Source organism: Callithrix jacchus, chromosome 12 (genome assembly GCF_049354715.1).
Source record: "Callithrix jacchus isolate 240 chromosome 12, calJac240_pri, whole genome shotgun sequence".
In the NCBI taxonomy this organism is placed as follows: Eukaryota; Metazoa; Chordata; class Mammalia; order Primates; family Cebidae; genus Callithrix; species Callithrix jacchus.
In genome coordinates, this window is record NC_133513.1 from 58,683,384 (window position 1) to 58,710,430 (window position 27,047).

A 27,047-nucleotide genomic window follows, 5' to 3' on the forward strand; every position below is an offset into this window, starting at 1 on the left:
TCTCACACTGAAATAAGTGGGGAAGAATCACTGCACGTGCACCCTGGGTTGCTGTGAGGACTGAATGAGATCACACATATAGAGTCCTAGCACCTAGTTGGCCCTCCATAAGTGACAGCTCTCATGAATGCTATGGGACACAGTCAGAAGGACAGGAGAAAGGGGGATTTGAACTCAGGAGTGTCAAGTATGAGACTTCACAGAACTTACTTTCCTGTCATTAGTGTTTGATTTAACTGGTAAAGAGATCTAGCTGCCACCAGTAAGAGGCACATGGGAACACATGAGCTGGGCCAGACATCTGCAGGAGGCCTGCTGTCCTGCTCTGCCCAGTCACTCTCACTCCCTCCAGCCCATCCCCACCACCCTGACACTGGCATCACTGGGAACTGTGATGGCAAATCATCTACCCAGGCTCCAGCATAGTGGGGCTAGCGGAACTGCTTCCAGATGAGACAAGTCATCATCATTGATACCTGGTGGGCCTCAGAAGACCCCTCTTTTCTAGAGCCGGAGCATCCAGGAAATACAGCAGGACCAGTGGGGGAATGACTGCTGGACCATCTTTTCCATCCCTGCAGGCAGGGAGACACAGACAGGCTGCCCTGGATTTCAGTATTGGCTTCGCTCTTAACTAGTTCTATGACCATGGGAAAATTCACTGTTCTTTCTGAGACTCAGTCTCCTCATCTGCCACACAGAGGCAGACATAAATATCTACATAATGGGTTATCATAAAGATCGGATGCAATAATGTATATAAAGCACCTGGCACCTCATAGGTGCTTAATAACCAAGTGCTGCTATTACTCTGTCATTATTTTTATTAGCAGGTAGCAGAACACGTTGGCTAAAAGGATAGGTGCTGATGCCGGATGGCCCAAGTTCAAATCCCAGTCCCACTCCCACTTACTAGCTGCAGGGTCTTGGGCAAGTCATTTCAACTCTGTTTGCCTCCCTTTCCCGTCTATAAAATGGGAATAATAATTGTGCTTTCCTCCCAGGGTTGTCATAAGGATTAAAAAAGCTTATAGTAATTATGGAGAGCAAGTGTTGATTCAATGAAAATATTCTAATGGGGGCTCCAAAGATAGGGTAATGCTTAGAAAACATTTATACCTTCCTTCAAAGAAGTGGCCACTGTTGGCAACCCCAGCAGGCCTGGGTTCTTATTTGTTGATGGCAGGACGCTGCCCCGATGGAGAGACAGAGAATGAGGAACTCTGCCAACAAATGTCAGGCAAAACAGGTGATGTTCTACCATGAAGACTTCTTTGACCTCTGGGTCCTGGCTCTCCGACACCCGGGGAACTTCACACCCACTGATGCTTGGTAACAAGAGAGTCACTGTCCTAATTTACAGATGAGAAAACCCTGGCAGGAGAGCTGGCAGGTAAGGGAATACTAACTTCTCCCACCCTCCCTTCAACCATCCCTGCTGTGCACTCCCTCTCCCAGTGCTCTGGGGACCCAGAGAGGGACTGCCGAGAAAGATGCCTCCCGGAGTGGGAGGAATGGCAGGGGGTGGGGGGGTGGCCCTCAAACCATTGTTCATTACTCTTTTAATGGGCAGAGGAATGGGCAGAAAATAATTGGATTTCAGGGAAGGAACACAGTTCTTGGCAGCCGGGTACAAGCAGGCTGGGATTTACTGGCCTTGATGGTGTGCCAGGCTCTGTGTTGGGCATATGTCACATGTCATGCACCATCTCACCAAATGAGGGCACCAGGCTGGAGCAGGGACAGAACTCTTGGGCTCCCAGACAGCCTGCCTTCTCAATATGGTCCCAATCTAATTTCAGAACATGGCCTCTTTACTGCCACTTTTCAAATACACTCAGATATTTATATTTTAAGAGCTAAGAAGCAGTACCAGTTTTCTCATTGACACATTTCTAGTCAATCAAGTAGGTAATCTGGGTTGTGGAAAACATATGCCCCCTTCCCACGACATTCAATGAGGTGATTTTCATTTTAGATGGGGGAAATGCAGCCGGTAAGCATTTTAATTTTCCCAAATTGGACTTTAGTCCAATGAAGAAGTTGTTTACTCTTGGACCCAGGCTCTCTGAGGGTGGAGGCTTGGCCCAAAGAGGAACTCCCATGCATGTCTTCTGGTTGCCCGTGTCTGAAGATGGAGTGGGGATTGGGGCAGACCTAGGACTATTGACATGTGAATAGACTTCGCTTCTGGAAAGCACCTGTGCAGGCAGGGGCAGGTGACGCTCCCCAGGTACAACAGGAGTTGCCATCCCAATCACTGAGCACCTGGTTGGGAGCAGGCCCTTGCTGGACATGTTTATTATTTCACTAAACAATCAGAACAGCTCTGCAGAGAATGCTTGACCAGCCCCATCTGACAGATAAGTGAGGCTCTGAGAGGTGACAGAACCGCCCCAGGCCTCTGCATGCGTCAGGGCAGAGCCATGGCACAGAGCGCTTGGTGGCACATGGCCTTTTGCGCTGCACTGTGAGTGTTCCATCAAGCTCTGGTGACCGGTGGCTTGGCCATTCACTCCTGAGGACAGTGGGTTCACTGGCTTCAGAAGCCTCACCCATCTTCCTCCTCCTCCTTCCCGAAGCCCCACTTCCACCTGATCCACAGCCCCAGCAGGGCTCCCTTTAAAGCAGGTGGTGGTGGGGCACCTGAAGAGGGAAACAGCTCCTTTTTCCTTAATTGACTGTAAATTGCTCCAGAGCCTTTAATGAAGGCCGTCAGGAGTAATTAAGTCCGCTGCTGCATGGGCCACTCTGTGTAAACACACAAGGCGGGGTGGAGGGGGAGTGAACTGCACTGGGCACTGCAACATCTCGCCTCCTGGGCCTGTTCTCCCTTATAAGCTCCCTCTTAATTTACACATCTGCTACCCAATCATGAGCCCCAGCTGAGCTTCAGAGACACAGGTGATGTCTCAGGCAGGGTACCCAAGAAACGACCAGGCAGGTCCCCAAGCCAGCATGCTACTCAAAGGGCAGGCGCTGCCAGGAGCTGACCAGGCAGGTGATGGAGGACTCACTCCAGACTCACAGAGCCAATTCTGGAGGCTGGGAAGCTGCACGGCCAGAGCAGCGGTCCTAAGAGGGTTTCCCAGACCAGCAGTCGCAGCAATATGACCTAAGAACGTCTTGGAAATGCAGATTCCCTGGCCCCAACCTACTGAATCAGAAACTCCAGGGTCATGGCTGGCAATCTGTGCTGTCGAAAGCCCTCGAGGGGGTTGAGGCTCCCGGGAGTTCAATGTCTGCCAGTGGAAGGAAAGAAATGGAATGGGAGAGGCCTGATATCCTCAGTTTATAAGATGGGGAAACTGAGGCTGTAAGAGCTGAAGCAGCTTATCCAGGAAGCCAGGCACTGCCAACATGAGCCCATACCCCAGGGCTTGGACTATTCAGTTGAAACCTGGGTGCTGGCGTGTAATGAGCACTCACAAGTCACTAGCTTTTCCTCATTATAAAGTGGAGGTGAGGGTGGCCTTTGGAGTTGCGACGAGGACGTAATGTGTACAGGAACAGGGCACAGGGCTTGCAAGCCACTGTCAGCCCAAGTCGCTGCAGCTGCACTGTCCTGTGAGGGGACGGACCGCGCGCAGAGGTGAACAAACATGAAGGAGACGTGAACCGTGGGAAAGATGACAGAAGGCTGGTGCACCATCCTCCGGGCAATGTCTGTTCAGGATCACCCCGGAGCTGTTCTCCAGACTCCTGCTGTGGGGAGGCCCCTACTGTCCCTGCCATTCCCTTTCCAGACACCTCTCCTGGAGAAAAGGCTTCCCCCTCCTAAGGCTGTTGCGGTCCAGGATGGATGTCTTGTGGGCTGACAGATACTTAAGGCATCACCCAAAGAACTGGCCCCTTCCGTGTGCCACACCTCGCGCCAGGCCCCTAGGAGACTCTGAGGGAGGAAGGCCATTGTGTTCACTGCCAGAGTGCTGGATGCTACAGGCGATCCCATCCAACAAGGCTTGAAGACATGGGCCCAGCCCTCAAAGAGTTCACGGTTTGGTCTCTTCCTGTGTCCACCCCTGATGGTCCCCTAGAATACCGTGGGGTGGCAGGGGTGGAGGGAGCAGTGGCTGATTAGGGCAAACACCCAGGGTGGCCAGAGTTGAGCTGAGTTGAGCTGCCAGGTCCCCACGAAGGGCTTTGTTTCCCTGGCCTTGTGCCCCTGTGTGTCCTAAGTTTCCCAATAGTGTACTAAGTCCCTGCACTACGGATCCTTTCTGATATCCCTGGGAATATGGGAGGTGGTGACCCTGGTGACTAGGCTGGGATACCTATCGGGGAAACAGGTGTCAGAAACCAGATATGTGTCTACAGGCTCTGCCCACTCCCCTCTGCTCTTCCTGGGCTGTCCAAAGCAGCTTGGAGCCAGGGACCCACCAGCCGGGCACCACTGCCCCTACTCCACATTTGGGAGCAGCACAGGGCAAGAGATGGGGCCGGGATGACAGGGTGGGAGGGACAAAGGCTGGCACCACGACGAGACTGGAAGCTGATTCTTGGCTCCCAGGTGGGCAAGCAGGGTGCCTGTTGGACTGCTCACTTGGGAGTGTGGGAGACAAACACCGCTCCCTGCCCGTCAGGCCTGAGTTATCTACAACATAGGGTTTCTCTAGAGAGCTCATAAAGCAGCCGATGCGGCAAAGCAGGTTCAACACTCAATAATCTCTCCATCGCACTCCAGTTGGATGCCAGCATATTCATCTTGAATTATCCCTTCAGAGGCCAAATCAATCCTAGCAAGTGCTTGCATTCCCGCCACATATGGTCCTGCTGCGAAACCCAGGAAAGGAGGGCCCGCAGGCAATGCTTTGACACCAGGGCACAGGACCAGAGGGGACCAAGGTTGGAGGATCTTGTGCCCTTTGTCCACTGTGTTATGAAGGCAAGTGAGGAAGATGGTGGGTGGGGACCCTGTAACAGCCCCAGGGCTGGAAGATTCTCCTTTTCATCCACTCTGATCTGTACCAAGAAGAGTAGAGCACCGGTTACGGAGAGAGAGACAGACATGTGGGCTTGAATCCAGCTTGGCAGCTTAATGCCTATAAGCCCTTGGGTGGGCAGCAACTTCTCTAAGCCTCAGTTTCCTAGTCTGTAAAATGGGCTCCATAACTACTTTCTTCATAGGGGACTGTGAGGATTAAATGAGTGAGGCACACAAAATGCCCCTAGCATAGCTTCTGGAACACAGAAAGGTGACCAGGAGAGAGAAGGTGGGCCAAGTCTCTCCTGAGGATGAGGACCAGCTATAAGAGCTGCCCACCTCTAGAATAAAGAAGAGCAGATGTGGGAAAGCTCTGCAGAGCCTAGATAGCCACTGTACAAAGAGGAATAGGCTGCCTCCAGGGAGCTCCCCCAAGGGGCAGGAACAGCAGGAAGCAGCCAGCCTGTCAGTAGCAGGTGGTGCTCACTGCCTGGTGAGATGTAGAGTTGCCCACTGCTGCAAGGGCCCACCAGTGCTTGCACCTCCCATTGGCAGGGAGCTGTGGCAAGGGAATTACCGGTCAGTCTGGGAGGTGGGCCCAGGAGCCTCTAGGCCTCTTCCACCCAGAAGTGAAAATGTCTCTTGGAAGAGTAATGCATCAAACCACACCACATATTTACATGGCAGCACAGTGGCGTTTGGCCACACCGTATCATTCCTGTCCCCAAGTTGCTTCTCATCTAGTTGGAAAAAGTACTGGCCAATAACAGCACCACCGCAAATAATAAGAGTTAACTTCTACTAGTGCTTACTATGTGCCAAGCACAGTTTAAAATGCCTGACTTAGCCAGGCATGGTAGCTCATGCCCCACTTTGGGAAGCCAAGGTGGGAGGATTGCTTGAGCTCAGGATTCAAGACCAGCCTCAGCAACACAGGGAGATCCCCATCTCTACCAAAAAACATTTAAAAACAATTAGCCAGGTGTGGTGGCACACACCTGTGGTTGCAGCTACTTGGGAGGCTTAGGTGGGAGGATCACTTGGGCCCAGGAGGTCGAGGTTGCAATGAGCTATAATCTTGCCACTGCACTCAAGTCTGGGTGACAGAACAAGACTCTATCTCCCCGTCCCCCCACCAAAAGCATTATTTTAATCTTAATTAACTTATTTAATTCTTACTACAACTCTATTAGTAAATACAGTGTGATCATTATCCCATTTTTGAACTGAGTAAACTGGGACAGAGAGAGGTGAAGTAGCTGGTGATACAGTCCATACTTGCTAAAGATGCAAAGGAGGGCTTCTTGGAAGAGGAAGCATTTAAAGATAAATGCTCAACAAAAACAATGTTCACCATTTGTACAGCTATTTCACTTCTAAAGCTCTTTCATTAGCTCCCTGTGAGGTTGTCTGGGCAAGTATGATCATTTCCATTTCCAGAGGAGGGAAACGAGGCTCAGAGAGGTTACGGAACTTGTCTGTGGTCACACAGCTAGTAAGTGGCAGAGCTGGGATTCAAACCCACACCTTGTGCCTCCCACTCAGTGCACTGTGCTCAGATATGGAGAGAAGGAAGGGAAGGCACTTGGGTAAGGGGATCTTCAAGGAGATCCTTGCACCGAAGAACAACTTTCCTGGCCATCCAAGCCCTTTCTTGGTCAAGGGCCGACAGAATAACTTGATCTCCTATTCCAGACAAGGCTGTCATTGGACAGTCAGGCTCACAGGTCCCCTGAGGGGTGTAAAGAACAATTGGGATGAGGGGAGTTGATGACAAGTTCAAAGTCGGCTCTGCCTGCCCATCTCCCCAGCCAGCTGGAGGGTGTTCAGCTCTTGTAAATTATACCTTCGCCAGTTTCCAGGGAGTCCAAGTGTTCCCGGTTGGCTGCAAGCTCAGCACATCCTTGTCCCAATGGCACAGCTGAGCCAGGTTCATCTGATAGGCCCCCACCCTGGCAAAGGGGGTGCCTGCTGCCTGGCCACAGCACAGCTGGGTGAGACCCCCACCCGCATTACTGCTGGTCAGTGGAAAAGGCTGTGGATGCAGGAGCAAGCAAGCCAACTAATCTCATACTTTCATCCATTTTCCCCAAAGTCATTTTCAGCATTCTTGCTTACTCTGCATAGTATATCCAACAAGGACACGCATCTTCTGAGAAACAGGAAAGCAAGGATTGAACAGGGAAATTGACTTGCCCAAGCTCACAAAGTTGTACAGGGGCAGAGCCAGGCTTGGGATTCAGGCATTGGTTCCAGTCCTGGGCCTGGTCTCCCAGATCAAGCTGGGCTGGCCAATCTCACGTCCCTAGAAGCAGTTGCCCCTTCACCCAGCACCTCTCCCGTGCGGATCCTTGGCCACTAAGGCTCTTTCCTGGGTAACAGACTGAGGAAAGACCCTACACAATCCTGGGAGGCAGCATCGCAGGGCAGTAGTGTGGCCACTGGAGATTGAAGATGAGGAATTCAAATCCTGACTCTGCTGCTTACTGGCTATGGGACCTTAGACAGCTCGCTGGATTGCTGAGTCCGGAACAAGGCAATCACCAGAACAGATTTCCTGTCGTTGCCATAAGGATTAAACAAGCTCATGCAAGTAACCTAACTAGTGAAACACAGCTACTAAATAATTACTATTATTTTCATTTTTAACCACAACAACCTATTTCCATCATCCAAGACACAACGCAAATTGCTTGCCCCACGGCTGGTCAGCCTGTTCCATCACCTTCTTGTGAAATGCCTCCCCTCCGGCTTCAGCCTGTCAAAACCCAACCACTAATGCCACCTCTACTGTGACCATTTCTCTGTCCCTGTGCCTAGGATGGGCTTCTTCCTCCTCGGGGCATTAGTAAGGCTCTGTAGTTCACGCCTCCCACTTGCCTGGTGTGGGGTGGTCATGTACCATTGGTTCTCTTCTCCACTCCCAACTGGACCTCCTTAAAAGCAAAGACCTACATACAGAATCCCAGAGTTGTGGTTAAGTGCACAGGCTCTGGGGCCAGGGAACAATGGGTTCAGGTTCAATTTTTCACCCTATCTAAGCTGTGTTTCCCTGTGTGACTTACTTAACCTCTCTGAGCTTCTGCTCCTCAACTGCAAAATGAGGGTTGTAAGATCCACTTTTTTGCTGTTAGTATTCAATGAAGCAATATGTATGAATGGCTGATGTAGACAGAGTAAGTATGTAATAAAGCTAGTCACTATTTCCCCAGTTATCTCTAATGTTCATGTCCCTACTCCGCCCCCCAGCACAGCCTGGCACAGGTGTTCAGTGCCTGGCATTCACGGCATGCCCACATGACAGGTGGCACACCATCATTATCATTAGTGTTATTATGGCTGCATCCAAAACACCAGCCCCACCCTGTACCCACACTTGTGTCCATTGAGGGGCAGTCCATAGCCAGGGCTGCCACAGGCTCCAAATGTGTGCCTAGACAGGGACCTCTGGGGAATGGATGCATCCTGAAGGACCCCCAAGAAGGCACCTACCCCCAAGAAATCTGTCCTATCACCTTGGAGGGTCTATGCTCAATGGATAAAGGCAGAGAGAAAGCAAAGACACAGAAGCACCCAGGCCCTCCCAGGGGTTGTCAGTCATCTCCCCACCTCCCAGAAGGGAGAGAAAAATCTCTGCTCTGGGACAGCACCAAGAGCCCAGGCCCTGGGCTCCTTGGTTCCAGCACTGATCACCTGGAGAGATATTAGATCACCTTTCCTCCAAAACCCCTTGCCAACAGCCCCAGGAAGCCTCCAGGCTACCCTCACTTCCCCTCCTTAAGCACTCTAGCCCCAGATCCCAGCAGTGGGAGACTCCTTTCCAAACTTCAGTTCAAGAGCTCACAGTCCACCAACCCAAGAAGGCACCCCTTCTTGCCCAGGCCTAGAGGCACCAGTGACTGCATGGACAGAGGCCCTGCAATTCCCTCTGGGTAGCTGCAGTCTGGACCCCAGAAGTCACTTGCCAGGGACCTTGGGCAAACGCCCCATTCACCTCAGTTTCTCCATCTGTGCAACTGTTTGCCTAAAGCAGTGGTCACAAACTGTCTGACAGGAGGCCACAGGGGTTTATCATGGGTCCTCTGATTTAGTATGGGAGTGAATGCACAGGTGGAAAATACAGGCTCTTTCACCCCTCACTGCTACCCCTAACTTTAATTTCCACCAAAGATGGTTCTTCTTCCTTAGCACCTATTACTATTGAACATACTGTATATTTTTCTTCTACGCTGCTTCCTGTCTGCTCCCCCGCTAGAATGTCAGTTCCGTTAGGACAGGGATTTGTGTCTTTGGTTCACAGGCACAGTACCTGTAACAGTGCCTGATGCATAGAAGACACTCAACAAAACCTTTGTCGAATGAATGAATATAAGTATGTATGTGCATCTGTCTGTCTACCTGTCTGTCTTATCTATCTATCCTAGACTTTTGGGCAAGATTACATTTGCCCAAACAGTTCCATAGCTTAAAAAAGTTAAAAGTCATTTTAACTGCAGAAAAAAAAAATTAGTGGGTAAGTTGATGAAATTTGCATAAACTCTCTCATTAATAGTATTACACTAACATTATTTTTTTGATTTCCATAATTGTATTATGGTTATGCAAGATATCAACATATGGGAAATGGATGAAGGGCATATGGGAACTTTTTGTACAATTTTCAACTTTTCTGTAAGTCTAAAGTTATTTCAAAATAAAAAGTTTAAAAATAAAATAAAGAGCCAGGCTCAGTGGCTCATCCCTGTATTCCCAGTGCTTTGGGAGGCCAAGGCAGGAGGATTGCTTAAAGCCAGGAGTTCGAGACTAGGCTGGGCAAGTAAAGATAGCAAGACTCCTATCTTTACAAAAAAAAATTAAAAATTACCCAGCTATTGCCGCATGAGCCTGTAGTCAGCTGCTTGAGAGGCTGAGGTGGGAGGATCACCTGAGTCCAGAAGTTTGAGGCTGCAGTGAGCCATGATTATGTCACTGCACTCCAGCCTTGGCAACAGAGTGACCCCGTTTCTAAAAAATTAGTAACATAAAATGTAAAAAAAACCATCATATGTATTTATTTTAATATGTGTTAGGAAAAGCCAGTCAGCCTCTCAGCCCTGGGATTTCACTCTGATGGTGCAGAATGGACACCTTTCTCTCTATGGAGGTGCTGTGTCAGTCCCAGCCCTTTTCTCTTTTAGGAGACTCTCTCATTGGGTATAGCTGGGAGGGGCACACACTGCCCCTTTGTAGCTTGAGTGCAGACACATGCTCAAGCTGGCTTGGCCAAATGGACACTGCTGCCTGTGCCATGAGTAGTAGAATTCATTCAGGGTGACAGCAGTGACCGGCTGGACAGATTGGCCAATTTCCACCCTAGGTCCTTTAGTTGTTAATTCCAAGAGCCTCCAGCAGCCTTCTGATAGAATGGACAGCTAGAGGCAGTTTCTCCAGTAGGCAACCAGGAAGCTTGTCTGATGCATTAAGGTTTCCTTTTAAAAATACGTTTATAGGGCCGGGCACAGTGGCTCACACCTATAATCCCAGCACTTTGGGAGGCCAAGGTGGGTGGATCACGAGGTCAAGAGATCGAGACCATCCTGGTCAACAAGGTGAAACCCCGTCTCTACTAAAAATACAAAAAAAATTAGCTGGGCATGATGGTGCACGCCTGTAGTCCCAGCTACTCAGGTGGCTGAGGCAGGAGAATTGCTTGAACCCAGAAAGCAGAGATTGCGGTGAGCCGAGATTGTGCCATTGCACTCCAGTCTGGGTAACAACAGCGAAACTCTGCTTCAAAAAAAAAAAAAAATACGTTTATAGGAGCTTAAAAGCAAGCAAGCAAGTTTAATTTGCAGCTTGCATTTCTAAGCGCTTGCTATGGACTGGACACAGTTCTAAGGGTTTTACAATTTGCTGGCTTAATATTCACATAAACCCAAAAAGGTAAACTGAACGTTATTTCCATTTTGCAGATGAGGAAAGTGAGGCACACTGCTAGTAAGAGGCAGAGCTGGGATTCACACTCAGGCGGCCTGGGCCCCACTTTCTCCATCTTCAAAGTGGGAGTGTTCGATGAAAAGAGTAGCTCTCAAACTACAAGTCCATCCTGGGCCCTCTGAGGACGCCCCAGGTGAGAGTGAAGGCAAAGATGGGCAATCCAGGCTGTGACCCTCACTGTCTACCGCCGAACTTAACTCCAGCCAAAGGTAATTATTTCTCCTTGGCACTTATTATTGTCTAACACCCCCCACATTTTTTTTCATGGATCTGATATCTACCAGGCTATACCCGCTCTGTGAACACCGTGGGCAAAAAGCCCCCAACTATACAGACGGCACACACCTAGCTGATGTCTGGGAGCCACTGGACTCCTCCCGTCCCTGTCCCTCTAGCCCCACAATCCCTGTGGCTTTGCCACCAGCCCTTGTGGAGGGACAGCTCTGGGGTACCACAACTCCTCTCACCTGTGTCAGTCTTAAGCAACCTTCTGGTTAAGAGAAGAATAATTCTCCCACTGTGGTTCTCCATCCTCTCCAAAGAGATGGCTTCTCCTCTTTAAAAGGACATTGGGAGGAGGGACAATCCCTTCTGGAGCACTAGGGCTGAAAGTATTTCCAGAAAAGTCCCCGACGCCTCCCAGACTCCTCTCTCACCTAAGCCTCCATGCCCGCAGGTGTCTATGCTGCCACCCCTGAGCGCTGGCTGCCCACACAGCCCACCATCCACCCTCCTTGGGCTCCCACTCTGCTCTACAGGGGCTGCTCCTGCGGGGACCAAGCACTCCGCTCCTCCGTCTGCTGAGACCGCTGACGCGGGGTCAGCCCACCTGAAAATTGCTTTCCCTGGGTCCAGATGAAACAGCTGGGCATTGATGGAGTTTGCAGAGAAATTAATCAGCACTGACTGGCAGCAGTGCCAGGCGCTGCCTGGGACCAATCCATCCTAATGAATCCCAGTTTCCCACCTTAATGGCTCCTGACAAGACTAATTTACTCATGTAGGTGATTAGCATGGCATTATCACCTTAATTGTGGCTCAAGACGCTTTCGGGGTGCTGGGAATTCTTCCTGGGGAAGTCAGCTCCACTCGTACCAACCCCAGTGACAAAAGGAAGGACAGGGAGCCCAGGGGAGGGGACCCAGCAGGACATCTGACATCCATTCGCCCATCCACTTCTCCACCCACTCACCCATCAAGCATCTGCTAAGGCCCCCTTTGTGCCAGGCACCATGCTTGACACAGAGATGGAGGCCCAGCTTGTTCCACTGTCAAATGCAGATTATCCCATCTCTCCAGGACAGTCACTGCAAAACCTAACAGGGCATCGAGGCCCTGGACCTTGGCCACCACCTTCATACCCCATTCCCCGGGTGGGAGGCAGAGTTCCTGCCACAGTGGTAACCACCTGCAGCCAGAAGCCTCCCGAGTGCCTGCAGGAAGAAGTGGAGCTCTTGATCTCAGCGAGTGGCCCCACTTTCCACAGACACCCTTGAAGTGCCTAATAGAGGCCCAGGCAGGAGGCACCATAGCTCACATTAGCACTCCACAGTCTGGTATAATACGGAGACACTGAAATCATCATTAATTATAATGTCAATATTAATAAGATTAACAAGTAAAAATTAATAGTCCAATGGGAAGATCCACACAAACAGCCAGGCTAGAGCATGCTGAGAGCTCACAGAAGCAGACAAAGTCGGCAGAAGGGCAGGCTGGGGAGGCTTTGGAAGCCTCTTGGCATAAGGGACATCTGAGCTGCAGCTTGAAAGAGGAGCAGGACTTTGCTGGGCAGGGAAGGGAAAGGGCACCCCTGGTCAAGGGAACAGCATGGGTGAGGGCACAGCAGTGTGAGGTGTCAGTGCTGGGGGGAAGGGTGTCTTACCACCAGCAGGTGGTTACCACTGTGGCAGGAACTCTGCCTCCTACCCGGGGAATGGGGTATGAAGGTGGTGGCCAAGGTCCAGGGCCTCGATGCCCTCCAGGATTCCTTCTATACCTACTTGGTCAACTCGGTGTCTCCAAGCCAGGCTTCATGCTGCCACCTCTGTGTTCCTCCCCCAGGACCAGCCACAGCTCAGGGCCCCAAGGGTCCTCAGTAAATATACCACATATAGCTCAGATGGGCAGCTGGGATGATAAAAACAGGACCCCTGGCACAGCGCAGGCCTTGCCGTTCACAAGCACAGTCACGTACAGCATCTGTGCCATCTGAAGGAAAGTGCTCTCCTGGGCCCACTCCGTGGGCAGCCATCTCCATCGCCACCAACACCGTGTTCCCAACAAGCCCTGGGGAGGGAAAGCCTGGCCTGAGGCTCCAGGAAGGATGGTGGGTGGGGCATGCCCCCCCCGCCCCCGGCCACGCCATCCTTCCTTGGAAGATTCCCCTACATGCTCACCAAGTTCAGACATGCACTCCTTCCCTAAGTTCTGGGCACACACCAGGCGCAGGGCTGGGCCCTGGGGACACAGTGATGGCCAGGCCACAGGGAAGCAATCACAGGCCAAGAAGGGAGACAGAAGAGCAACTGAGTAACAGCAGCATCTCCATGGGGCCAAGAGAGAGGATGGTTGGGCCCCAAGAAAAGCAAGGGGAGCAGCACTTAACCCTCAACAAGGAGTCCCAGGAGGGCCACCCAGAGGCAGTGGCATTTAAAAGAACCTGGTAAGTGCAGGCTCATAATGTTCCAGGCAGCAGGAACAGCAACTGCAAAGGCCATGAAGTGGGAACTTGCCTTTCATGCTTAGGGAACTAGAGGGAGACCAGTGCAGATGAAGCAGAGCTGGCCAGGGGGACAGCGGGGTGGGGGCGAGGACTGACAGGTAGCAGGTGCTGGGCTGCTAACAGCCTGGAAGCCACTGAAGAACACGGGCTTTTACTCCGAATGGGAGGGAGGAACTTGAGCAGCCTTGGAGGAGGTTCTGCCTCAGGCTGGACAGGGCCATCCATGGCTAGGAGGGAAAGGGCTGCAGCGCAGGTGAGGGCAGTCAGGGAGAACACTGAGACATGAGGAAGCTGCTGAGGTAACCAGGCTTGGACATCGGTGATGAGAGTGGAAAGGCCAAGGGGTGAGAAGATTCTCAGATGATTTTGGAGACAGAGCCAACAGGATGTCCTGAGGGATGGGAGGGGAGGGGAGGGGAGGGGAGGGGAGGGAGAAAGAGAGGCACAGGGATGAGTCTCAGCTTTTGGCCTGGGCAACTGGCAGGATGGAGTGGCAGCTGAGATGGGGAAGGCTGCCGGTGAGGCAGGTGTTTGGGGGAGGTCAGGAGTCCAGCTTTGGACAAGCAGAGGACGAAGATGTCCCTTCAGACATCAAGCAGGAATGTTGAACAGAGAGGTGACTACGGGAGTCTGGAGTCTTCCCTGCGGAGAGGTCCAGGCAGAAAATATAAAGCTAGGAGTTGTCAGCATATAGGTAGTGTCCAAGCCAGGGGGCTAGATGGGACCACCATGGGAATGAGAATGAGGAGAGGAGAGACAAGAGCTGAGCACTGGGGCCCTCCAGTGCTAAGAGGTATGGGAGTAATCAGCAGAGAGGCTGGGAAGGGGAAGGTGGTGTCCTGGAGAGAAAAAGATCAACCAACCGAAGGCCGAAAGGTCTGGGAAGAAACAATGGGATTTAGCAACACAGAGGTTGTTGGTGATTTGACATCAGCAAGGCTGGTGGCGCATTTGAAGTAGTTTGAGGGCCAGGTGTAGTGGCTCACACCTATAATCCTTGCACTTTGGGAGGCTGAGGGGGGTGGATCACCTGAGGTCAGGAGTTTGAGATCAGCCTGAACAACATGATGAAAAACTGTCTTTACTAAAAAATATAACAAATTAGCTGGGGGTAGTGGTGCATGCCTATAATCCCAGCTACCCGAGAGGCTGAGGCAGGAGAATCGCTCGAACCTGGGAGGCGGAAGCTGCAGTGAGCCGAGATTGTACCACTGCACTCCAGCCTGGTGACAGAGTAAAACTCTGTCTCAAAAAAAAAAAAAAAGTAGATTCAGGAGGTAAGTGAGAGATGGCACCCCTACAGCACCTGTCCCTCATGCTAAAGGCGTCCTCTGGCCATTCAGGGCTGATAGCCAGGGCCAAGGTGTGGGTGAGGCCAACCAGCCTGACCAGGGACTGAGCTGCTGATCTGCCCTTGCACCACTCCACCCATTCCAGGCTCTGCTGCCAACAACTAATATTCATGTGTAGAGCAAGACATGCAGGGACGTGGGCATATCTGGGGAAGGAGGACAATGTGAACAGACCAGGAGAAGGCAGCGCTAGTTAATGACTTCATTTGGCTTCTGTCTTCTCCAGCTGGTAGACGGTCTTCCAAAAGAACATTACTCGGAGGGAATTGGAGCCTGAGATAGGTGAGGAGATAGCAATGAACACACAGCCTCTGCAAAGGATTTCAAATGGCCATGCTGTGCTTCCCATTCTGCTCCCAGGCCACAGGCCCCTGCTAGAACGCAGGCAACAGCATACACAACGAGAAAGCTCAGAAATTGAGGGTGGATAAAAGCTCAATCTCTAGCTCAGGAGAGCACATTCACAGAAGGCTCAGAAAGTTGAGGGTGGATAAAAGTTCAATCTCTAGCTCAGGAGAGCACATTCACAGAAGCCACATACAGGTAGACCTTGTACCTCAACTCTATCTCTGATTCTAAAAAGGAATTTTTTAAATGAATTAATGCATAAAAACACATAGGACACTGCCTTGAACAGTCAATAAATGCTGTTATTATAATAATTTATATTATGCATATAGTATGTCATATATGTTATATTATCATTCTTAATTTATAAGGCTCCAGCAATCAGATTAAACCCAATGGGTCATTCCAGGGAGGCAGGTTTCCTGTTAATCTTGGGAAGCATTTTTTTTCTTGAGATGGAGTCTTGCTCTGTTGCCCAGGCTGGAGTGCAGTGGCACAATCTTAGCTCACTGCAACCTCCGCCTCCCGGGTACAAGTAATTCTCTTGCCTCAGCCTCCCAAGTACCTGGGATTACAGGCATGCACCACTATGCCTGGCTAGTTTTCTGTATTTGTAGTAGAGATGGGGTTTCACTATGTTGGCCAGGCTGGTCTCAAACTCCTGACCTCATGATCCACCCGCCTCAGCCTCCCAAAGTGCTGGGATTACAAGTGTGAGCCACCTTGCCTAGCCGGAAGCATTTTTTTATTCCTGGAACCATCCCACAGCACACAGTGAGCTGCCTTGCTGGCCTATGAGCTGACCATCACTGGGTGTCTAAGGAGAACCAGGTAATGAGACCTCAAGCTGGAAGTTGGATATGCCCACAACTCTGACCTCTGGTGAGCCAACACGTTCAGCCTGGCTTGGGCTCTGTCTCTTGCCACTGGCACTTAGCACCACCCGGGACCCAGCTGGTCTGTGTGTATGTCCACCCTGACAGCCCATGGCTGGTGGGACAGCCCGACCTGCTGTCCCTGGGCCACACAGGGCTCTCCCTTCAGTAACAACAATGCATTCCCGGGTTGGAAGCTTTGGAGGCAGTGGTGTTGCATGCAAACTTCCCAACAATCCAGTGAGGGGGCTACCCCATCCCCATTTTGGAGGCTGGAATCCTGAGTCAAAGAGTGAATGGTTCGTGAGAGCCAAGTCTCAAAGGCAAGCCTCTAGACCAGCACCCAGCGGAGAGCTCCAGTCTGGTCACCCCCAAGAGCCTGCAAACAACAGATGCTAGCCAGGCTGCCCAAATCAGAGTCTACGGGGCTCGTCTTTCCAATGCCCTCTCGTTGTCAAAATGAGGAGTCAGAGGCCCAGAGAGATGCAGTGCTGTGCCCAAGGTCACACAGCAAGAAACAGATGTTGGGCTCCTGACTTTCAGGTGAAAGCTGTGCTGCTCCCATCCTGATGCAAAAGGAAGGGAAGAGGCTGGGAGCCGGCTAAGCCAGCTCAGCACCTACCCCCTGCCTAGAGAGATAAGCACGGCTATCTTCCAGCTCACTGAGCCCGCACTCAATCCTATGACACCCTGGAGTCAGGGATCAATCCCCACGGCACTAGACAGCCACCCCACTGTGACTGCCAAGTGCAGCCTTAACAGGGCTCGAGGCCTGGGAGCTGCTCCCGGCGGCCAATCGATGCTGGCGTTTGCAAAAGACAATCAGGAGCTAGAGTTGAAGGCAGCGGGAGAAGGGCCTGCTGGAGGGCTAGCCACATGGGCATCCAGCCCAGGCTTGTCACCATGAGATCAGGCCACAAAATGCCCACCCTTCCCCAACCCGTCCCAACACATAGGCCTCTGAGGACCCCACGCTCAGGACCCGGCATGCAGGTCACAGACTGGGGGACAGCAAGGACCACTCACTTGAGAGGGGCAGGGTGGGTTAGTTAGTGACTGGCCACACCTCTGCTCAGTGGCCCACCTGCCCCAAAGATCCCTCCACCACAAAGGGATCTCCCAGAGGATGAGATTTAAATGGACATGAATGACGATAAACACTGCTAACAGTACATCCCTCTGCCTATACACATGCGCTGTGTGCCTGCCATGCTGGCTCTATGACAGCCCCACCCCAGGTCTGGGTGGAGAGAGGAGTCATAGGTGAATTTTATTCAAAGAACACAGGTGTGTTACAAGTCCAGTCACCCAGAAATATCCCCCAACCCAATCCAGAGGGGAGCAAACAGCTCAGCAGGGTCCCCAAGGGACGTGGGTATGCTCTCTACCCCCAGAAGGGGGCTATGCCTGTGAGAGGGCATTCCAAACATGCAGGAATCTTCTTCCTGGGGGCCCCCTCAAACACCCAGATCCCCAAACCCTAACTCCAAATCTAGCCTTACAACACTGATCTGACACCATAGAAGTAGTGGGTTTCCACAGAGGGCCCCTCACAGGCCACGGGAACAAAGCACTACTGGGCCGTGGGGACAATCCCCACAACAAACAGCCAGACACACACCTGCTGTGCCCAGCCCCCCCTGCAAAAAAGCCTCCACCATATAGTATGGTGGAGTGAAAGGTGCTGCTCACAGGCCCCCACTGACAGCAAGGGAGAGTCTGGGCTACGTAAGACACCCCACTTCAGCAGAGATTGTTGAAGAATTATGCATCCACTCTACCACACACCTACACTGGGTTTTATATGAGAGTGTGTACATGACCTATGAAGCAAGCATCTCAATATCCCACCCCACTCCGAGCCATCCTGCCTCATTTGCAAGTTCAAATGATGTTCCATAAAGATGCACCATGCTGACCCCTGATGCACTTAGCCTCTGGCACACAGCCCTGCCTTTGCACATGCAGAGCAGGCACACCTGAGCATAAGAAGCCTCAGATGACAGGCACTTTCCCTAAAGGGACACCAGCGAGAATGACAGGACAGAGAAGGACTGTTGGTGGAGGCAGGTGGGCCCTTTTCAGGTGCTGCTGTGTGGCTGCCTGCTCACCGGCCGGGCGCCTTCCCATCAGCACAGCTACAAGACAGTTCTGCAATTCAGCCTCACTTTCCTGAGAAGCTTCTGGGTCCTAAGAGCTGGGCTAGGATCACGGGGCCACAGATATAGGAGGCAGGCCATCAGTGGGGGGCCAGACACTGGGACAGGCCTGAGTGATGGGGCAACAGGCTGAGGACCAAGATGCTCATAATCACCCCCTAAATAGTTTGTATTTTTTCTAACTCCCAAACCAGGCAAACTCAATGCAGAAAATTTAGTAATCACAGAAAAGTCTCAAAGGCCACAAAACAAACTCTACAACAGCTGCCACCTTCAAATATTCACAAGGGCTTCTTCCAGTGCAAGAGGAATCCACACTAGCACCAGAAGTGGGAGTGGAGCATCTGAGGCTCAACGTGATAAACCCTTTGACGTTCAGAGCTCCCCTCTGTGGGACTGCGTACCCGGTCCCTGGAGGCATCCTGGCAGGGGCCTCTCTGAACCCCATGAAAGACATTCCAAAATCAGGTAGAAGACAGCCTCAACCTGTATGATGATCTCCTTCACTTATGGGAAGGGATGGCACCCCAGGCCACCCTCATGCCTACCAGCCCATGCCCCCACTCACCCACAGGCGTGTCCTCGCTGATCAGCAGGTATGTATCAAAGAAGTGGTTGGTGAAGAAGGGCAGCCGGTTCACCTGGCCTGGAAATCAGAGGACAAGAGTGTCAGCCAAGCATCCCCCATCAGCTTTACACCACTCCATAAGGTGACACAGAGTGAGCCTTGCAGTAGGTACTGAACCTTGGTCCATGGTCAACTTCCCAGGACCCTGGAAGTCACTGTCCTGCCTCAAGGCAAGTGGGAGACAATGCCAGTAGGTTGGCAGGCTGCTGTCAGGTGTGTGGCCATTGAGGCCACCTGCCACATGTGCTTGCTAAGTATGACCCGTGAGAGGGGCTCCACGGGCAAAAGACAGGATTTAGAAGCCTCTGTATGAAAACAATTAATGTAAATAGCTCATTGATATTTTACATTGATTATATATTAAAATGATATTATTTTGGATATATGATTAAATAAATGATTAAAATGAATGTCACCTGTTTCTTTCTACTTTTCTGATGATTTTTTTTTTTGAGACAGAGTCTCACTCTGTTGCCCAGGCTGAAGAGCAGCAGTGTGATCACGGCTCACTGCAGGCCTGACCACGAAGGCTAAAGCAATTTTCCCACCTCAGCCTCCCAACCAGCTGGGACCACAGGCATGCGCCATGCCAGGCTAATTTTTTAATTTTTCGTAGAGATGGGGGGTCTTACTATGTTGCCCAGGCTGTTTTCTAACTCCTGGGCTCCAATAGTCTTCCTGCCTCCTAAAGTGCTGGGATGACAGGGGTGAGCCACTCCATGTGGTCTCTTTTTACTTTTCTATTGTGGCTCCTAGAACATTTAAAGTCACATGTGGCTTGCATTGTCTTTCTATTGGGCAGCATGGCTCTAGCAGAATATGAGCTCTGCAAGGACAGGGCTTGGTGGACAGCCGGAATCCCAGTGCCCAGAACAAGGCCTGGCACTTTGACAACCCACCAGATGATGTGGTGTGTGAAGGAATGGCCAGCTGATCCCACAGAATAGTAACGATGAGGATAATAGCTGCCATCACAGGAACCCCTTCTCTGTACCAGCTATTTAAACCACCTCACTCAATCCTGTTGGCAAGGCAAGTGCTATCACATACCCATTTTACTTGAGAAAATGAGAACTTCAGGGGATATGTAACATGTCTTGCTCACACAGCTGGCAAGTGGCAGTGGCGATCCAGGAACCCAGACCTCAAAGCTCGTGCTGTTAACCATGTGCTGCTCCGTGATGGCTTTGGAGGGGACTGGGTCTGAAGAGGGTCAGTGTGATACCCACATGGGCTGAGGAGCTTAGCATCTATGAGGAGCCCCTACACAAACCCTCCCTGAGGCTGACTCCACCTGTACCCCAGGCTTCTCCTAGGGGCCTTCAGTAGGCAAGTGAGGGCACTTCTCCTTGGTCCCTCCCAACCAGAAAGCAGCTGGTCTAGCTGGAAGTAGGACTGTCATTGTGCAGCACTTGCCAACAGGTGCACCTGCTCAGCCCTCCAGGGGCCCTGAATGTGGGCATGTGGAGCAGTTCTCTCTTCCTTCCTTTCTGCTGACCCTTGGCTCCCTCAGAGCATGTGCCAGGCTCCCAGAGGGTGAGAAGGCTGGCATCCTGGTGTAACACTTCCTCCTCCTCCAGCCCAGGATGCCTCCTAGTTGGGACAAGGCAGAACTGGGAGACTCTGGCCTCTTTCCCTCCTCCCCATCTCGATCTGCACAGGCAGCCAGGCTGAGGCCATTTCTAGTCCCTCATTCTGGCCTCTCTCACTTCCTGGCCAGTACTACTGGCCCTTCTGCTTTCATTTGCCAAATTCCCATTCATCCTTCAAATCTCATTTCCAATAGCCCTTCTTCCAGGAAGCCCTCCCTGACCACCCCAAATACTCACATGCCCTCACATACACACCTCCCCACTCTCATATCAGGAGCGCAACAGCCTCAGAAAGAGGCGGTTGTCAAGGGCCTCGCCTTTTTTGAGATCTCCCAGTGCCTCTTTCTAGCCACATGATTGTCCCATGTCTCAGTTTACCCATGTGTAAAATAGCCATACTAATCGGACATCATGGCTAACCTGAGGATTAAATGAGATTACATACATAAAGTATGTATGTAATCTTAGTGCTGTGCCACTGGCACACAGCGAGCACTCCATAAATGGCAACCGGTATTAACATTGGTATTAATGAAGGTGCCGCCCTCGCAGCCAATGGGAAGGCTTTTGATCCCTGCTGGGGGCCTTGGGCTCTGGATACAGGAGAGTAGGATCCGTCCCTGGTTTGGGCTGGTGAGGCTAGGAAACCAGTGAGTAAAAAAATCACCTGCAGTGGTGTCGTTCGTTCTTAAATTTTACCTTACAGGACCTGCCAATAATCAGTCGCTGGGAGCTCTGCACGGGCATCTAGGTAGACTCGGGGATGTGGGTTGCCTGTCACATACCAAGCAGGATCCCTGTTCCCAGAGCAGGCCCACCACGGGCAGGGCAGACAGGTGACTTATTCTCAAAACCACTGTGAAAGCGTGGCAGTTGTGTGCTCAGAATCTTTGGGGCCTCCAGCGAAGTGGGAATGTAAGTGGATGCAGAAGGGGATGGGGAGGGGTGATTTCTTGGGGGTAAGAAGAATCCCAGCTTCCCAAGTGCTGAAAGCCTCTGTCCGTCCCAGGCCCCACATGGCCCACCCCAAGGTGGGTCTGTGGCTTGTGAGTGCTGCCCTAAGCCCTCTCCCACCCTCTCCCACCCTCCCCAACACCCCCACTGCCATTCCCCTACTGGAGCCTGCAAAGGCAGACCAGACAGGCCTGTGCCCACTTTACTTAGTTCCAATACCCCGAGGGGCCTGCGAGGAGAGGGGAGAGAAGGGCGCAGAGAGGGCAGAGCGTTCCAGCTGCCTGCTGAACAACAGGGATTTCTACACACGGGAGGAAAGAGAGGCTGGGCAGAGGCATGGAGGTGCCATCCAGGGTACCTGATCTGGGACTCAACGGACATCTGTGTGCTTATATGGGGAAGGCCCCCACCGGCTCAGGGAGGGCGGAGCCAGGAAGCATAAACTTCACTCTGAATTGCAGGGTTGGGGTTCCTCTGAGTGTCTGAAGAACCCAGGCAAGGGGAGGGCCCAGATTCCAGCCAGGCCAGCCTGGCTCTCCAGGCCTCGGGGCGGTGGTGGGGGCCGAAGGCACAGTGGCTCTGCTGAGATCCCTGCTGGGGAGAGCATCAGAGTACCCCCCAACCTCCGCTTGACAAGGAAGGCCCAGTGAACAGGGACTGCAGGGATAAATTCAAGCAGTCAGGGACTTTGTGTGCTCTGTCACTGCTGCTGGGGAGATTAGGCAGACCCCTCCCCCTCTGCCCCGCACCACCCGCCCCATTTCCCAGCCTCAGGATGGGGACACAAAGCCCTGTCCTGCCCTGCCCTACCGTCCAGTCCTGCCTCCCGGCCCACAGTGTCCCATGCACCCTGGTCACTGTGGGGGTGGCTGCAGCATGGCCCTCAGGAGACCCAGGGGACAGGAGCCTGACATGCTGTTGGGTGGGGAAGCCAGGTGGCCCCGAGGTCAGGGGCCTGCCCACCCAGCCCCTGGGGACTGAAGGTGTGACCCAGCAGGATGCCTGCTGGCTGGTCGGTCTAGGATGGGGTGGGGTGGGCCTGCCCAAGCCTTTGCTTCCTACCTCCCCAGCAAGCCTCTGGATAAGAAAGGAGAATTGCCAGAGCACATTGAAGCCAGAGGGGAGAGGGAGGGAGAAGGCAGGAGGCTTCAAAGAGAGAAGGCAGGCTGGCAAGGGATTTTGACATCCCTGAGCCATACCCAGCTCTGACTACCAGGGAGAGAAAGAGAGATCAGCTGGGGTGACCGGTCAGGTGGAATCAAAGTGGCGACGGTAATGTGGTCTGGTCTGGGGCACAAGGGAAGGGCTAGGTCAGGGGCGGGCACCTAGAGGGCGGTGTAGGAAGGTGGTTCAGCCACCCACTCTCCCCTCAGTCCCTAAAGTTAGCCACTGCACCACCATGCCAAAGGAACAGCACTGGTTGCTTCAGGTAGGGACCAGGAAGAAGCGACTGTGCCAAGCAATGGGAGACAGCCTACCCTTGGGCGTATGACAAGGCAGGCTAGTCCACATGCAGGCAGACCACACACGCTTTGCCATAGAATTGCTGGGTGACCTTGGGCAACTCGCTTAGCGTCTTGTTTTCTGTGCCCCATTTTGTTCCCCCTAGAGAAAGATTACTGCTGATAATAAAAGAGCCAACACTTACTAAGCACTTAATCTGTGCCAGGCACTATTCTGAGTGCTTGATGTACAGATTGATCCATTTGATCATTTTGACAACCCAAGAAGGAAAGTCCTATTATTGTTCCCATTTTAAAGACAAGGAAATTGAAGCACAGCAAGGTTGAGACACTTGCCCAAGAGACCACTTGGCTGAAGCGGGACTGGAAGCCAGGAGGTTGGCTCAGTGCTTGTCCCCACCCTGAATGCACGAAGCATCTTTCAACTGGAGAGCTCAAGGGGAGACTGCCGCGAATCATAGAAGGCAGCCGAGGGCTTAGCATCTGCCTTATTTCTACTGATGCATTTTTTTCTTTCCTTTTTTTCTTCTTTTGAGACAGAGTCTTGCTCTGTCACCCATGCAGGAGTGCAATGGCGTGATCTCGGCTCACTGCAACCTCCACCTCCTGGGTTGCAGTGATTCTCGTAGCTACTCTGGAAGCCTCAGCCTCCAGAGTAGCTAGGACTATAGTGTGGACAGAGTAGCTAGGACTATAGCTAGGACTATAAGTATGTGCTACCACACCTGGATAATTTTTCTATTTTTGGTAGAATCAGGGTTTCGCCATGTTGACCAGCCTTGTCTTAAACTCCTGACCTCAAGTGATCCTCCTGCCTCAGCCTCCCAAAGTGCTGGGATTACAGGCGAGAGTCACCATGCCATGCCAAATGTATTTCTTTTTAAGGAAGGAAGAGAGTGAGTGGAACAGAATGGGGGAAGGGCATGGATCCCAGGTGGCAGAGTCCCCAGGAAGGCTGAAGAAAGCATCCTGACTCCCACTGTCCAGCGAATATGGAGGCTAGGGCTGCTCTCAGGCACCCCTAATTGAAGCCTCCCACATGAGGCAGGGAGAAGTGGTGGGGGTGACATCCTGACAGAAGCCCCCATGGAGGACCAGAGACCTTGCTTTGAATAGCCTTGGACCAGTAGCTTCTCCAGGGTTCAGTGTCACTTCTATAAAATGTCTGGGAGTTAAGAAAGTGCCTGAGGCTCCCTTCCACTCTGACAGTCTTTGAGACTATGCTGTACTCCTGGGCTGCCTGGATGGGAGTGAGCCCCTGATCACAGGGGGGGACTTCAGTAGGGATCCCTCCAAACATGCAGGCAAGGAGAGGGGACCCTCAAGGGACACTCAGGCTGCAGGATGCTAGCAACAGTCCAACAAACACAAGGCTGCAGTGGCCTCCAGAGACTGTCTGGCTCCCTGGATGGGGAGAAGGAACTGGCCTCCACAGGAATGTGTTTGCCTGTGTCGCCAGGTACACTGTGCCCACGGCTCTTCTTGGGGATGCCATGGCCCTGGGGGATGCCACGTCAGGCGTGCCTGCTCTCCAGGCTTGCCTTCAGTGCAGCCCAGGGCTGCTTTGCTCCCTGCCACCTGCTGTCAGGGGCCAAGGGAGAAGCGAATGTCCAGGCCTGTCCTAGCCTCCTCCATGGGCTCCGGAGCTGGCACTCTGAGCTGTCTGCTGCAAGGCCAGGAAAGGAGGGCAGAGGGTAAGGCTCCTGGCTGCCATACCTTTGCGCAGGCTATGCCCTCCTCAGGACACCCTTCTTCCTGCTCCCCTAGTCTAAAACTACTTCTTGATCTTCAAAGCCCAGATCAAATGAGGACCCTTCTGCTGGGTTTCTCCTGTCCCCTGAGGCCCAATTCATCTTTTCTTCTGATGGATGCCCCTGGCGCTGTGTCCAGCCTTCATTACCACTCTATTCACCCTGCATTATAGGAAGACCTGCGTGTGCCTTTCTACCCTGTCAGGCTCTGAACTTCTTGAGAATGAGTTATTTCCTCCATTCCCCCAGAGGTGGGTGCAATAAGTCACACACAGTGCATACAGTAGGTGCTCAGAACACAGTTGTAGTGAACAGAGCTGTGGCCAGTCCCTACACCCCAGGAGAAGGACGGTTTGTGGTCACAGATGCCTCCTTCCCTTAGAGCACAAGTACTTCTCAAGGCTCCTCCCATTCCCTCCTGTGCCCTAGGCTTTGGGGACAGCTGGTATTTTCAGCCCTAAGAGAGCTCCAGAAGGCAACTGAGGCCCAGAGAGGGAAATGTGTGCCTCAGTCACACAGCAAGGCAGCATCTCCAGAGACCCCACAGCACAAAGCTGAACCACTGGCCCCAACACTCTCCAGCCTGGCCTCCTGTGCAGAGGCTGGCCCATGGGGTGGACACAGGGAGGACTGGACTTACCCCAGCATCCAGAGATCAGCACCAAAAGCCAGGCCACATGGCAGCTGGTGGCAACATGGCACCTCATGGCTCCTGGGAACACAAAGAAGGAAAAGAGGGTGAGAAGCCTCCTGGGGGACATGGGGTCTGCTGCTCAGCCCCTCCCACCTCTGAAGCTCCAGAGAGAACTGGGGCTGGGAAGGGAGGGGAAGGAACCAACTCAGATGGAGGGTGGGGGAGCACATGGGAAAAAAGACAGGGTCTGCATCATTTAGTTTTAACATAGTGCAATCCTGGGTATAGCACAGTGGTCTGCAAGTCACTGGGTGAGGCTGGGCCAATCAGGCTCTCTTCGCCCTCGTTGGGGCTGGCTGTCCTTTGAGGGGACTCTGGGCAAAGAATGACATATTCTAGGCTCAGTGGATGGAGGGAGGGGCTACTGCCTTCAGCCTCCAGGACCATATCCCCCAAGAGTGACAGAGTCTGGTTATCCTGGAGACAGCATTGAGGAGCTGGGCACTGACCAGGAAGACAGGGGTCTAACAGTGGCCTTGGCAAGCCCAACAAGCCCAAGCCCACCACCAGTGCCCAATGAGCATATCTCTTCCTGGTTTTTTAAATATTTACCATATTAGCCCACAACCTTGGATATGAAGGGATGCAGCAGGCCATGGTGTCCAAAGAGGCACAGAGAGGGGAGGTGACCTGCCCAGGGCCTCACAGCAAGTCTGTGGAGGCCAAAGCTGGATTTTGAAGGGCTCAGAGCCAGCTCTAGTGAGATCTGGGGTTCAGCTGACAGAGGTTCTGCAAGACCCAATCCTATTTCTAAGGGTGGCTAGGAGGGTAGACAGCTCTCTCCCACCATGGCAGCAGCCCCCGCTCTAGTCCCATTCCATCAGGGCCCCGGTCCTCCAACAGCTCAGGAGCAGGCCTCCCTGGAGCCCAGCAGTAAAACCAGGGGAGCCACACTCACCAACTGGGAATCGTAGCCTCCCATGGAACGGTCCACCCTGATAGTGCAGGGCCAGACTCCCACAAATCACCCTTCAGTGTACACCTACTGTGCATCTGGCCCGGGGGGCATTCATCTCCCTGGCTCACAAAGTAGGCTTAGAGCCATTAGGCAATTTGTTCAGAGACCTCCAACTAGCAAACAGATCCAGCATCAAGACCAGAGCTGGGATACTACCTCCCTTATCAGTAAGTGACCAGGAAAGACTCAGGGCAGTGAATGGAGCTGGAGGAAGGGATTTTTGGAGAGACTTCCACATCCCTGCCAAGGGGTGAGAGATTAAGAAACAGCTGAGAGCTCAGACTTCTTGATTCTGGACCTGGAGGGGCCTCAATTCCTCTCAGCCCACATCCCCAGTGAACAATGAGGTGACCCTACCAGATAGTTCCCAACCGACATGACATACAATACTCCACAGTCCCCTTTTACTTGCCTTCTAATATTATACATAAGACCCCCTAATTATAACGTATGAAGCAGTCATTTGAAGAATAAAAGGTTGTTTTTGTTTTTTTGAGACAGAGTCTCACTCTGTCACCCAGGCAGGGGTGTAGTGGGATGGTCTCTCACCACAACCTTCACCTCCCAGGTTCAAGTGATTGTCCTGTCTCAGTCTCCTGAGAACCTGGGATTACAGGTGTCGGCCACTACGGGCTGCTAATTTTTTTT

The 27,047-nt window shown here is 52.3% G+C and overlaps 1 protein-coding gene across 5 annotated transcripts in view; it reads right to left on the reverse strand.

The window, feature by feature from the left end:
- Window positions 1-27,047, reverse strand: part of CDH23 (cadherin related 23) — a 412,201-nt gene that overhangs the window by 346,011 nt on the left and 39,143 nt on the right. For all 5 annotated transcript variants that reach the window (XM_054242941.2, XM_078345637.1, XM_078345636.1 and 2 more), the window contains exons 2-3: window positions 25,388-25,459; window positions 18,928-19,005 (exon numbers count right to left, since the gene is read on the reverse strand). In XM_054242941.2, the coding sequence (XP_054098916.2) occupies window positions 18,928-19,005; window positions 25,388-25,454 (145 nt within the window). In that variant the 5' untranslated portion in view covers window positions 25,455-25,459. The remainder of the gene's footprint in view (window positions 1-18,927; window positions 19,006-25,387; window positions 25,460-27,047) is intronic.